Source organism: Podarcis tiliguerta (assembly GCF_965153285.1).
Source record: "Podarcis tiliguerta genome assembly, chromosome: 4".
NCBI lineage: Eukaryota > Metazoa > Chordata > Lepidosauria > Squamata > Lacertidae > Podarcis > Podarcis tiliguerta.
The window spans coordinates 75,574,841-75,587,885 of NC_139537.1; the positions used below are offsets into that span (position 1 = coordinate 75,574,841).

At 43.1% G+C, this 13,045-nt stretch overlaps 1 protein-coding gene across 8 annotated transcripts in view; it reads right to left on the reverse strand.

The window, feature by feature from the left end:
* SEPTIN10 (septin 10) overlaps positions 1–13,045 on the reverse strand; it is a 52,956-nt gene that overhangs the window by 37,288 nt on the left and 2,623 nt on the right. For 4 of the 8 annotated variants that reach the window (XM_083437926.1, XM_083437929.1, XM_083437927.1 and 1 more), the window contains exons 2-5: positions 10,159–10,227; positions 5,699–5,810; positions 2,912–3,107; positions 42–228 (exon numbers count right to left, since the gene is read on the reverse strand). In XM_083437926.1, the coding sequence (XP_083294052.1) occupies positions 42–228; positions 2,912–3,107; positions 5,699–5,810; positions 10,159–10,227 (564 nt within the window). The remainder of the gene's footprint in view (positions 1–41; positions 229–2,911; positions 3,108–5,698; positions 5,811–10,158; positions 10,228–13,045) is intronic. The other 4 variants (XM_083437936.1, XM_083437930.1, XM_083437928.1 and 1 more) reach the window with 1 other exon arrangement.

The following is a 13,045-nucleotide window of genomic DNA, read 5'->3' on the forward strand; positions in this document are numbered from 1 at the left end:
TTGCTATTTTTTTCTCTCTAAAGCTGGCTTTAACATCTTACCTTGCTATCGAGATTTTTCATGGTTAATAAATCAAGACTTTTGAGGGAATGCCCTGTGGGTGAAATAAAGTAGAGGCACACGTGGATGCGAGTGTCATGGTAATTATATAAGGAGCGTTTAATTTTCAGCTCTTCCTGGAGGTAAGACTCAAACTGTGCATCTATGTAATCCACTATTGGCTGGTAGCTGGAAAGAGGGGGGGAAATATAATATTAGAAGACAGAGGTGAGTTTCACTCTAATACATGAGCCCATGTCCCCATTTGCCCACAGAGGCCTTCACTGAGGCCCTCAAGGTCCCCTATCCCACAACAGCTGAAATTAGGCTTCAAAGAAGCATTCAGCTGTCACCAGTAGAATAGGTTGTGACATGTACTTGGTTGTGGTGTTTGTGGTGCCCACAACAGTTTCTCAATTTGCAAATGGGCCCATGCACCCCAAAAAGTTGTTGACCCCTGCTATGCACAAGCTGTCAAAGGCACAATAAAACAGCATTAACTCAACCACACTTTTAATCAGTTCTTCTCTATATTACTCAGAGTAATAATATTCTAAGCATGAGGACAGCTTATCATAAATAAAAAATAACAAGGGCACAGCCACAGAAATCCACTCATTTTGGCTAGGCTTGGCAGACTATCCTGGCTCAGGTGTTGCCATAACACTGTCCCAAAAGAAGAAGAGTTTGGATTTGATATCCCGCTTTATCACTACCCAAAGGAGTCTCAAAGCAGCTTCTTTCCCTTCCTCCCCCACAACAAACACTCTGTGAGGTGAGTGAGGCTGAGAGACTTCAGAGAAGTGTGACTGACCCAAGGTCACCCAGCAGCTGCATGTGGAGGAGCGGGGAAGCAAACCCGGTTCACCCAGATTACGAGTCTACCGCTCTTAACCACACCACCACATTGGCTCTTGCACGGATATCACATTGCACTGAGCCTGAGAGGTGCTTTCCTCTGAAGTTCAAAGTCAGCGATCATCCCATGTTGTGTGGTGGGCAGCACGAGCTGCTCATGTACTCATCACTGCCTAGCACTGGCAAATGCTGAGAGGAGGAAGAGGAAACTAAAGAGGACACGGGATCTCCCACGCAGTGCAGCATTTCAGAAAGCACCTTTGAAGTGCAGCACCACATAAATGATCCCCCACCTTCTTCCTGAGCTTAGAGCTGCGTCAGGGACTCCACTGCTCTTCCTCACCATCATCCCTCATCCATCCTCCCAGCTCCCCGACTGCTATCACAGCCACTTCTCCCCTTCTCGCCACTTACAGTGAGAAACAAGCTGCTGCTTCTACCTCTTCCCTCTTCAGTCTCTGAGCCAGGCATAGGCAAACCCGGCCCTCCAGATGTTTTTGGGACTACAACTCCCATCATCCCTAGCTAACAGGACCAGTGGTCAGGGATGATGGGAATTGTAGTCTCAAAGCATCTGGAGGGCTGAGTTTGCCTATGCCTGCTGTGAGCATTAGGCAAAGCTCCTACCGCTGCTCATCACACAGCACATAACCCCGTCACAATCCGCTCTGACTGGAAGGGGTGGGGATGCCTTGGAAGAGCCCAATGCTTGTTCACAGGCAACTGATGCTCAGCACTGAAAAAGGCCAGGAGGCGAGGGAGGCTGGTCAGCACCAGTTGGGGCTGAGAATGGGTTAAATGGGCGCTGGAGAGAGACAAATTTGACAAGGGGTGGCCTGTCCCATTTTGCTGACCGAGGTGAAATGGGAAGGTGCCACCATGCACACATTGCCCCTGCCAAAGCCTCACATATTGGGGTTGCACAACTGCAGCTTCCAAGCTCTGGTGAGATTTCCAGAGGCCACCATGCAATTTCACAGGAATCTCATGAGATCCCGCTGGAAACCACCGTAGCTGCTTCTCCTCGCTTTGGCAGCAGGTGCCCCTTGAATTCTGCCATGGGAAGCAGCACCTCAGTCTGCTAAGTGGATGGGACCATCCTTCAGCTTAGGGTGGTTGGGATGGCTTGTCACACTCACCAGAAGGGCAAGTGCACCTTGCTATGGTGAGTACATTTAGGAATGGTTGAGAATCCTGCACAAATTAATTGCATGGCCTTGGACACAACTGTTCCATGGTGGGTTTTTTATTTATTCATGTATGTATTTATTAAATTTGTACCGTATTTTAGTTCCATACATCCCAGGAACTAGCTTTTATTACTTTTTTTATTCAAAATATTTATTCATGGCCCTTCATCAAAAAAAGATGACAGGGTGCCATACAGAAGTGTGAATAAAGCTTAACACAACAACAAAAAATACAATTAAAAAAAACAAACATAACGTAGTACAACAGGCAAAATTAAATTAAAATAAATAAAATCACCGGATCGTTTTAATTAATCCTAAGAAAATGGCCAAAGTCCAAAGAGCTGTTCATCTAGCCAAAAGGGACTTCGTCTGTTTTTAACGGCTGTTCTTACATGACAGATGGCAGACTGCTTTCAGCTGCCCAGTGGGAAAAAAATAGACATTACAATGGTCACAAACAAGCCTTTGGACAAAAGCATACAGTAGGCGTTTGGATCCCGACCATTACCTCTAGGATTGGAGTGTTTTTCCAAAATAATCTGTCGATAAAATGACAGTAGGCTTTATTTTGTGATTTAAAATAAATGTTTCCCAGATTAGCCTGTATAAATGGGCAATTTCTCTAAATATTATGTTCAGTGTATTGTTGTTTAACATTTGTATCGCAAGCTTCCCAGGGTACATGATGTCAAAAAATAAAATAGAATTGCATCAGAAATACTATCAGAAATACTATCACTACCACCCAGTTGTCAGAGCCAAGTTGACATGTCACAGGGCAAATTAAGAGGACATTATTTACGTGAGCAGATGATACTAACCTATCTTCCTTGTTTATCTGGTCACCAAATCCAACGGTATTGACAATGGTCAGCTTCAGTCGAACATTGCTTTCTTGGAGTTCGTATGTCTCGGCTTTAAGTCTTACGTTTGGCTGAAAGTGTGTTGACACACGGTCATCAAAACTGGTATTAAACAAGCTATCAGTCAAAGTTGATTTCCCAATTCCTGTCTCGCCTAAAATTGAAGACAGGTAAACATGGACTTATATGAAACAAACTAGAGAAATTTCACTGCAACATAAAGAAGTTTCTCACATTGGTGGGGGGTGGGAATGAAAAAAGTTACTCGTTATAATTTAATGCGGGGTTTATTCAGAGAAAACACAATCTTTCTGCATTCCTTTGTAGCTGTATCAGATCACTATGTTATTTCCCATAAAGGCACACAGTACTATAACCTAAAGGGACGCGGGTGGCGCTGTGGGTTAAAGCCTCAGTGCCTAGGGCTTGCCGATTGAAAGGTCGGCGGTTCGAATCCCCATGCCGGGGTGCGCTCCCGCTGTTCGGTCCCAGCGCCTGCCAACCTAGCAGTTTGAAAGCACCCCTGGGTGCAAGTAGATAAATAGGGACCGCTTACTAGCGGGAAGGTAAACGGCGTTTCCGTGTGCAGCTCTGGCTCGCCAGAGCAGCGATGTCACGCTGGCCACGTGACCCGGAAGTGTCTTCGGACAGCGCTGGCCCTTGGCCTCTTTGAGTGAGATGGGCACACAACCCTAGAGTCTGTCAAGACTGGCCCGTAACAGGCAGGGGTACCTTTACCTTTACCTTACTATAACCTCTGTTCCCTCTCATCCATATTTGTATTTCCCGCTTCGCCCTCAATTTTTTTTCACTCTATGGGAATAACATTCATACCATAGTGGTTTATGACAGGTTGGTAGCTTCTTTGAGAGCAAATCTCCTACAAAGTAACTCAACTCAGCCTATAGCATTTTTTCTTCTCTCTACACCTTATTATCTGTCAAAAGAGACTATTGTGAGAATACAAGGCTGTTGGCTACTTCTTGTTACTGGAAAATTTGGGGGGGTGGGATGAGGCTTGGGTTAACATTAGTCTGTGGCCAAGTCATAGGACTCATGGCCACAGTGTCGGCAAGGCTGTTTTTCATAATATTTCTTCCAACATGTTTCCCCCCCCCCCCACAAACCTTTAGGGGCTTGGATCAATACTCTAGCCCAATCTTCAACCCCAATTCAGAACTTCATCTGTTTACCTGAACTGGTACAAGAAGCTTGACAACAAGTTATAAATGCTAGCAGCACATGCTAACTGGAGTAGCCAACATGGGGCCATTCAAATGTTGAGCACTACAATTCCCATAATTTCTAATCCGGGCACAGGCAAACTTGGCCCTCCAGATGTTTGGGGACTACAACTCCCATCATCCCTGACCACTGGTCCTGTTAGCCAGAGATGGTGGGAGTTGTAGTCCCAAAACATCTGAAGGGCCGAGTTTGCCTATGCCTGCTTTAATCGTTGTTGGGGCTGATGGGAAATGCAATCCTAAATATCTGGATACCACCACACAGTAGTAGGCTGCTTCAGATCAGAGACAAGAATTCACCAAAAGCTTAAGCGTCTTTTGGGGTGGGGGTAGGATGTAGCAATATTTCCATTTTCAAGTAGAGTGCAACCATTCTGGGAAAGAGTATTTACAGAAATAAGCAAAATCACAAATCAGAACATACCATGTAATCCGAGCCTAGGTTTATCAACAATTTTCAAAGATATTCAGCTTAATTTATTATACAAGGAACTTGTTACTTTTCTTCTGGTGGCAACACGATTACTTGTAGCAAAGAATTGGAAAGGACTTGATCACCTGCACATCTCAAATGGAAACAGAATGTATGGGCAACTGCTTTATCTGAAAAAATAACTTAGGGGGTATGTGCCTTGAACAATGTATCCGATACAGACGATTTTGTTGAAATATTATAAAACATTCCAATGAACACCCTGATGACTGGCACCCACTGCCCAGATACATGGACTTATGGGGAAATATTGTTCTGTTACATTGGTATTTTTGAAAACCAATAAAAATGTTTAATAATAATAATAACTTTCAAGTAGATTGCTAAATACAATATGCATACTGCATCTTTTAAATAGGTCTGGAAAGACCATGTGAATCAGTGTGACAATACTGATAACAATAAATGAGTAAAGGTAAAGGGTAAAGGGACCCCTGACCATTAGGTCCAGTCGTGACTGACTCTGGGGTTGCGGCACTCATCTTGCTTTATTGGCCGAGGGAGCCAGCGTACAACTTCCAGGTCACGTGGCCAGCAAGACTAAGCCGCTTCTGGCGAACCAGAGCAGTGCATGGAAATGCTGTTTACCTTCCCGCCAGAGCGGTACCTATTTATCTACTTGCACTTTGAAGTTGTTTCGAACTGCTAGGTTGGCAGGAGCAGGGACTGAGCAACGGGAGCTCACCCTGTCACGGAGATTTGAACCGCCGACTTTCTGATCAGCAATCCCTAGGCTCTGTGGTTTAACCCACAGCGCCACCCGGGTCCCAATAAATGAGTAGTAATCCGTTAAAAGATGACCAACAGTTTTGTGAAAACATAAATTTTGAAAACACAGTTAAGGATCGTAATAAAAATAGCACAATTAAGCCCAGTTACATAGTATAACTATCCTGCAGGCAATAGTCAATGGAAAATGGTAACAGTCCTTTCTCACAGCTTCAGTTTTTCTATGAGAATGAGATTTAAAATGAAATCATTCATACTGTTGATAGCTATTTTACTTACCAATACAGAGAATGTTGAAGCAGAACCCCTGATGGGTAGATTTATTAACCAACTGATCTGGCAAACTATCGAAACCAACATGACCAGACAAGGATAAGGGTCGGCAGCCCTGCTGTAGAAAAAGAGTATGGTGAATCGGGATAAAAGATTGCAATGTTATTATAACTACCAGTGATTCATTGCCAAGCTTTTTAATTAAAAAAAATACAAGCAAATAAATAACCATCATGAAATATACAAAAATAACCTGCCTGACCCACCCCAACCTCCTGAATAAAAAAAATGCCATTGTTAGCCAAGAACAGAACCAATAAATGCGTACCAAATCTCACTAAAAACCATTGTCTTTTTGTTGTCCATTTAAAGACTGTACTTGTTTGGTAAGTTTTTCCCTTGGAGAAATGGGCCAAATTTGTTCCTGCCAACAGTCTATTGATAAATTGTGCAAGCTCTTGCATTTGCATGCAACTCGTTGCCTCACTGCCACCAATAAAGATGTCATAAGCTCTTTATGTAGCAAGTCTCCATTCTTCCAATCAGAGCTAATTGTGGGGCACAAAGGGCTGACTGTTGAGTCACTGTGCTAATCTCCTGTTTATAGCTTCACATAATCACCAAATGTGGTAGAAGGGTCCGATCTGGCCACATTCCCTTCAGCAGAGTAGTGGGGCTGATTTTACTGCACCTCTGTGGTGTCAGGAACCATCTATGAAAGAGCTTAAAAGTTGTTTCTCTAGTTTTAGCCAATATCAGTAATAAGAGCTTTTTCAGCTCACACATTACAAAGGTCTAACCATTGCAGTTCCTTCTCCGAGTCAGGTACCATCTATGAAAGACACACCCCAAAGACAATCAAGGAGAGAGGGAAGCAAGATTGGTGGGAGATGTGGCTTTGTGGGAGTTTTAAGGGCCACACAAGGAGGGCCGAAGGGCCTGAGGTTCACCATCTCTGATCTAGCTACAAGGAAAAGGAAAACCTAAAAGAAGGGTACAGGAGTCAATACCCATTTTTTAAAAAACTTTGTGCCACTCCAAACATTTTTTTTTAAGAAAAAAGACAGACGTACCTTGGAAGTCAAATGGAATCCATTCCAGAAGTCTGTTTGACTTCCAAAATGTCCGGGAACCAAGGCGCAGCTTCCGATTAGCTTCAGGAAGTTCCTGCAGCCAATCGGAAGCTACAGAAGCCCCCCCCCCGACGTTCGGCTTCCAAAAGAACGTTCAAAACCCAAAACAATCACTTCTGGCTTTCGATCATTCGGGAGCCAAAATGTTCGGCAACTAAGCCATTTGAATTACAAGGTACAACTGTACTGCTATTCCCCACAACAGACCCAGGCTTCTCTACCCGAATTCTACTGTAATTCACTCTGCGCAGGGCTGCCCTTGAAGCTGTCCCAGAAACTCCAGCGGGTACAGAATGCTGCAGTGAGGCTCCTCACAGGGTCTCTGCCATGGGAGCATATTCACCCAGTGCTTTTCAAGCTGCACTGGCTCCCGGTGGAGTACAGGGTCAGATTTAAGGTGCTGGTTTTGACCTTGAAAGCCCTTCACAGCCTAGGACCCTCGTACCTACGGGACTGCCTCTCCCGGTATGCCCAACGGAGAACCTTAAAGGTCCATAAATAGCAACACCCTAGTGGTCCCTGGCCCTAAGGAAGTTAGATTGGCTTCAACCAGAGCCAGGGCCTTTTTAACACTGGCTCCGGCCTGGTAGAACGCTCTGTCTCATGAGACCAGGGCCCTGCAGGATCTGATTTCTTTCCGCAGGGCCTGTAAGACAGAGTTATTCCGCCTGGCCTTTGGCTTGGAGGCAATTTGATTCCCTCCCACTCTTTCTTTTTCCTTTCTCCTCCTGTGATGAGGCTGCATTTTAATATTTTAATGTTGTATTTTAATTTTGTTTTTAAGTTGTATTCATTCAACTTGTTTTTATTATTGCTTGTTAGCCACCCTGAGCCTGGCCTTGGCTGGGGAGGGCAGGGTATAAATAAAAATTATTATTATTATTATTATTATTATTATTATTATTATTATTACCTGCATGCACCAAGAAGTAAGCAGAGGCTGCTCTCTCACTTAACATTGGACTTTGGGGAGGCCTTGGAGAAGCCCTCGTGCATCTGCTTTCCTTGAAGATCAACACAAAGTTCGACAAATCCCCTTTCCCTTCTCTGCCTCATCTGAATATGTAGATAGTTTCAGGAAGAAGCAAGGGCTTCAGAAAAGGAGAAATGCATTGGGAATCCTAGTCAGCTGCCTTCCCAACATCTCGTGCAAACAAGATGCTAACCCCTTCCCTTCCCTTAAGCCTCTATACATGCAGAGGACAGAAAAGTAGCCTGTTGTCCCCCTTCCACATCTGGCACTGTTGAAAATGCCTCCGCCTCCAAGTTCTTTGCAACATGTGCCAAACTAAAGAGTAGTGATCTTTGTGCTGGGAGCCAGGGCGCAAGTGGCTGCCAGAGGGGAGTGGCTACTACAGCTGACTCAATTTGTAGACTGCTGCTATGACAGCACTGGGTAAGTTGAAAGAAGATCTATACCATTTTGATCAGTGTACATATCTGATACACAAAAATATACAGCACATCACACACTACTGCATGTACTTTCCCAAGTGACCTTTAAACCCATGATAAAGAGCCACTTTCACTCATAAAAATAAGCCAGGAATTCTGGCTTATTGCAATCTGAATCTAAAAAAAAAGTAGTATAAACACCAACAACTGGGAAACTGGCGTGCAAGAGCTCCAGTTGGAGAACAGCCTTTACCAAAGGTGCCATGGACTCTGAAGACACTGAAACTCAGAACGAAAGAGAGAAACGTGCTAAGAGGAAGGCACGTTTGGCAAACCCTCACCATGATCAACTCCTGCCTAGAAACCTATGTCCACACTGTGGAAGGACGTGTGGATCCAGAATTGGCCTCCACAGTCACTTACGGACTCAACTGTTAAGATTGTGTTTATGGAAGACAATCTTACTTGGCTACAAATGATCGTGGAATACTGCCTGCTTCTTCCTGCTTAATTTGTTTATGGCGCAAGCTGCATAAACAACCTAGGAAGGCTTCCCATTACTGTATGTCTGAACTGGGAATCCCTAATAAGCCATGATTAGCAAGCCAACAAACCATGGCTTAAGACTACCTAGCAACTGTAGCTTTCTGGGGAGCAAGAAGCCACTATATCTGGCTCAGACATGACAGGAAGCAAGGGCTTCCTAATTTGTTTGTCCTACGTGCACTGGGGGCTGAGTGAAATATTCACATTAAACTATGGTAAGTAAAAAAAATTTAAAAAACTTATTATGACGTGGCCAAATTGGAATGGACAGCAACAAAATATATCAGATTCATCAGGAAAACCGTTACTGAAGTACTAGGAAAATTCCTATCTAACACAAGGAAGTGTGTGTTAGGTTTTCCTGTGTTGCAACTGTTTTCCTTTCTTTTTAGTGGGAGGCGAGTTTATCTGTTAGCAGACTACTTGGTGGAACCTTATCTAAGGTAAGTTTTTGTGGAAAGTAAAGATACTCTCATCAGTTCACAGACACGTACTTTTAAATGTGCCTCCAGCTGTTCATTAATGTCTTTCAAATACAATTGTTATGTAATAAAAAGGTAAAGGTACCCCCTGACCGTTAGGTCCAGTCACTGATGACTCTGGGGCTGCAGCGGTCATCTCGCTTTATTGGCCGAGGGAGCCGGCGTTTGTCCGCAGACAGCTTCCGGGTCATGCGGCTAGCATGACTAAGCCGCTTCTGGTGAACCAGAGCAGCGCACGGGAACGCCATTTACTTTCCCGCCAGAGTGGTACCTATTTATCTACTTGCACTTTGATGTGTTTTCGAACTGCTAGGTGGGCAGGAGCTGGGACCGAACAACGGGAGCTCACCCCATCGTGGGGATTCGAACCCCCAACCTTCTGATCAGCAAGCCCTAGGCTCTGTGGTTTAGACCACAGTGCCACCCGCATAATAGAGTCAAAAGCCACAATTAGATACACCCTACTATTAGTTCTTCTGGCTGCACAATCTAGTCAAAATTCTATCATCGAAACTGAATTATATCTTATATATTTTTGTTCAAATCTCTACTTTGCTGCGCAGAACCACTATAATTCACACAGAGCATACCTTAGCAGGCTTCTATCATTCCTTCTGATATTAACAAGCCTTAAATACATTCATCATATGTTATCTATAATGGTAACAATTTACAGAGAGATAGTCGCGTTAGCTATGGTGCAATAAACCCATTGGAGTCTTATGGCACATTAAAGACTCACACATTTATAATGCTGCAAGTTTTAATCACTAAAAGATAATCACATTTATTATCTCATGCCATAATAAATGAACAAGCCTTTAAAGTTCCAGAGGACTGTTTGTTCTTTTTGTTTTACAATGGTAATGTAAACTAAAATCCCCATAGAAACTTTTAATTCTTTACTCACCCTCCTTGCATCTTGATTATTTCCTGGTTGATTAGAGGGTGCTCTCATTCCGATATCAGATTGATAGCGCTGGGGGGGAAATAAGACAAACGCTTTAAAAAAAAAAGAAATTAAAGAGAATATGTCAAATTAAAACAATGAGGTAAGGAAAACAAGTCTGATGAAAGTAAAGTTTGATTTGCTTGATTGATTAATTGGCTAAATGTACATACGAATAAAAACAATTATTTCTGAATTTTTTTTGGTTTTCAGATGATGTTCACACATTGTAGTAGACATCATCTTAGAAGCCACACTCCTATGTGTGAGTGAGAAAGAAGCAAGATGGTTTTTGCCATCTCCCATTTGAAAATAGCATGGGACGTGGGTGGCGCTGTGGGTAAAACCTCAGTGCCTAGGACTTGCCGATTGTATGGTCAGCGGTTCGAATCCCTGCGGCGGGGTGAGCTCCCGTCGTTCGGTCCCAGCTCCTGCCCACCTAGCAGTTCGAAAGCACTCTTAAGTGCAAGTAGATAAATAGGGACCGCTTTATAGCGGGAAGGTAAACGGTGTTTCCGTGTGCTGCGCTGGTGCTGGCTCGCCAGCTGCAGCTTCGTCACGCTGGCCACGTGACCCGGAAGAGTCTTTGGACGGCGCTGGCTCACGGCCTCTAGAGCGAGATGAGCACGCAACCCTAGAGTCGGACACGACTGGCCCGTACGGGCAGGGGTACCTTTACCTTTACCATATTTGAAAATAGCATGCTCCAAACAAACCATAGCTAACCATAGTTTATAAGTTTGCACGGCACGACACTTGGTTAAGCAAAAATAGAAGTGAATGCCACGTTGAAGGCCCACTTTGTCTTGTTCTCATCAGAAAAAAAATTGCAGTATATGGGAATCTGCCCCACAGAACACTTGGCAAGACACTTATAAGTAGACCTGCCTAGAATTGCACTCAGAATTATTTTGGAGGTTTCCAGCATGAAGAAGGCAAGAGCCAAGACAGAACTGAACATGCAGCTTTGCAATTCCACAGGAAGCCACACTGTATTGTCGTTTCTACAGAATATCCAGTTTTGAACCCAACAGACTTATTATGAACAGCTTTATCTTTCTAAATTCACAGAACCGACGTAATAATAGCAGCAACAGAAAACCACTAACATATTGCTCAGAACATCTTTGTAATATGACACCAACTTCATTCTGGAATCAGCACCACTGATAGTATCTGAAAAGCCAAAGACCAAGGTTCAAATAAAATAAGCTAACATTTTATATGAATCAAGAGACCACCTCAAAAGTAGCATTACATGATGCACTATGTGCCATTTCACCTAAATCTTCTGGTATTGAAAACCTGTAGAAGTATTTCCCTTCTTTTCAAAGGTCCTTCTATAACAGTGGAGCCCTATATATGTTTATACAGAGGTATGTCCCACTACAGTCACAGCGCTATCCTATATGTGTCTGGACAAAACACCATTGTGATCAATGGTGCTTGCTCTTTAACAGTGTGTATAGGATTGCCACCACAATGCAGTTCACTCCTAGGTAAGTGTCCATAGGATTCCAACCTACAGGTCACTTCTTGTATGCAGCGTGGCTGGGTTTCCCCCCTCCTCCCATGTATTAGAAAACCAAAAGGCAGCAAGGTTGCCTGCCCAGCCAGCCATCAAGGAGGAACGATGTCAGGAAACCCACCTTGTTCTCTGGAGTCTATTTAATAATACAGCCCAACCTGATTTCTAGGCATTAGGGCATGTTAAACAATGCTAATACAGTAAAAGCAAACACCCCCCACCCCTGATACTCAAACCAGCTCTAAAAAATAACAGTTTAAAAAAAGTTCTGCAGAACTAAGTTTGACAGGAGTGAGCATGGAACAGAAGGAAATGCATATTTAAACAACAGGATGTCATTACACAGCCAAATGTCTTGATGCAAGTATTCTTCACTTCACAACAATGCTGAAACACTCATATCAAAAGTACCAAGTGGTTTGTTTCCTGGTGTTCCTGAACTTGTGCCAAAGAGGATACTTGCAGTTGCAAGTTTTAATCAGGAAACTAAGTGACTCAGTGTCTGCTAGAGATAATAAAATTACCGAATACTTTAGCAGCATCTAAATAGCTAGGCAGCAAATAAATATTATAATTTTGGTATTATGAATGGAAATATAGTTATTGTCTTTACAGAGCACATGACATCTAGCATAAGCAACTACAGAAGATAAACAAAAAACTGGCAATAATTTGTCCTGCACAACAGAAACAAAGGATTATTATTGTATCATCTACCGGTACTTCTTCTAGGGGGGGAAAGTAGATTCACACTGATGTGCCTACCCCAATACACAAGCAGAAATTTGTTGACATAACAAAAAACTACTTACAGCTACGTTTCTAAAGAAGAATTTGTGTCTAGACTTAGAACGATAAGCAGTTCTGACACTGCTTTGTTACTCCACGCTGTCCTTTTCAAATTGGCACCAGTTAGTCATCTCAGGGGCGGAGTGGCTACACAGGGCCAGTATAATTGCATGGAGCTGGAGCTGAGTCAAAGATGAACTCAATATATGTATTCTAAATGCTGCCAGGACTCTAGATATAAAAATGCCTTCTTTGTTTGTGTCCTCTCGTAATGGACTAAATTATACCGTCTTGGTTTCTCACACCAGAACAGTGTCCAATTGGGACAGCATCCGTGTCTTCAAAATGGATTTTCATAGAATTGTTCACACAAAAAAATATTTTGTTATATTACATGCTTGAAACTGGGGCACAATTCCACTGGATATTCAATTATGCTGGAAGCAGATTTAACACTTCACTTTGTTTTATGTATAATAGTACTTCATAACAAACAATTTATTGTTATTCTCAGTTCAATAGAATTAAAGC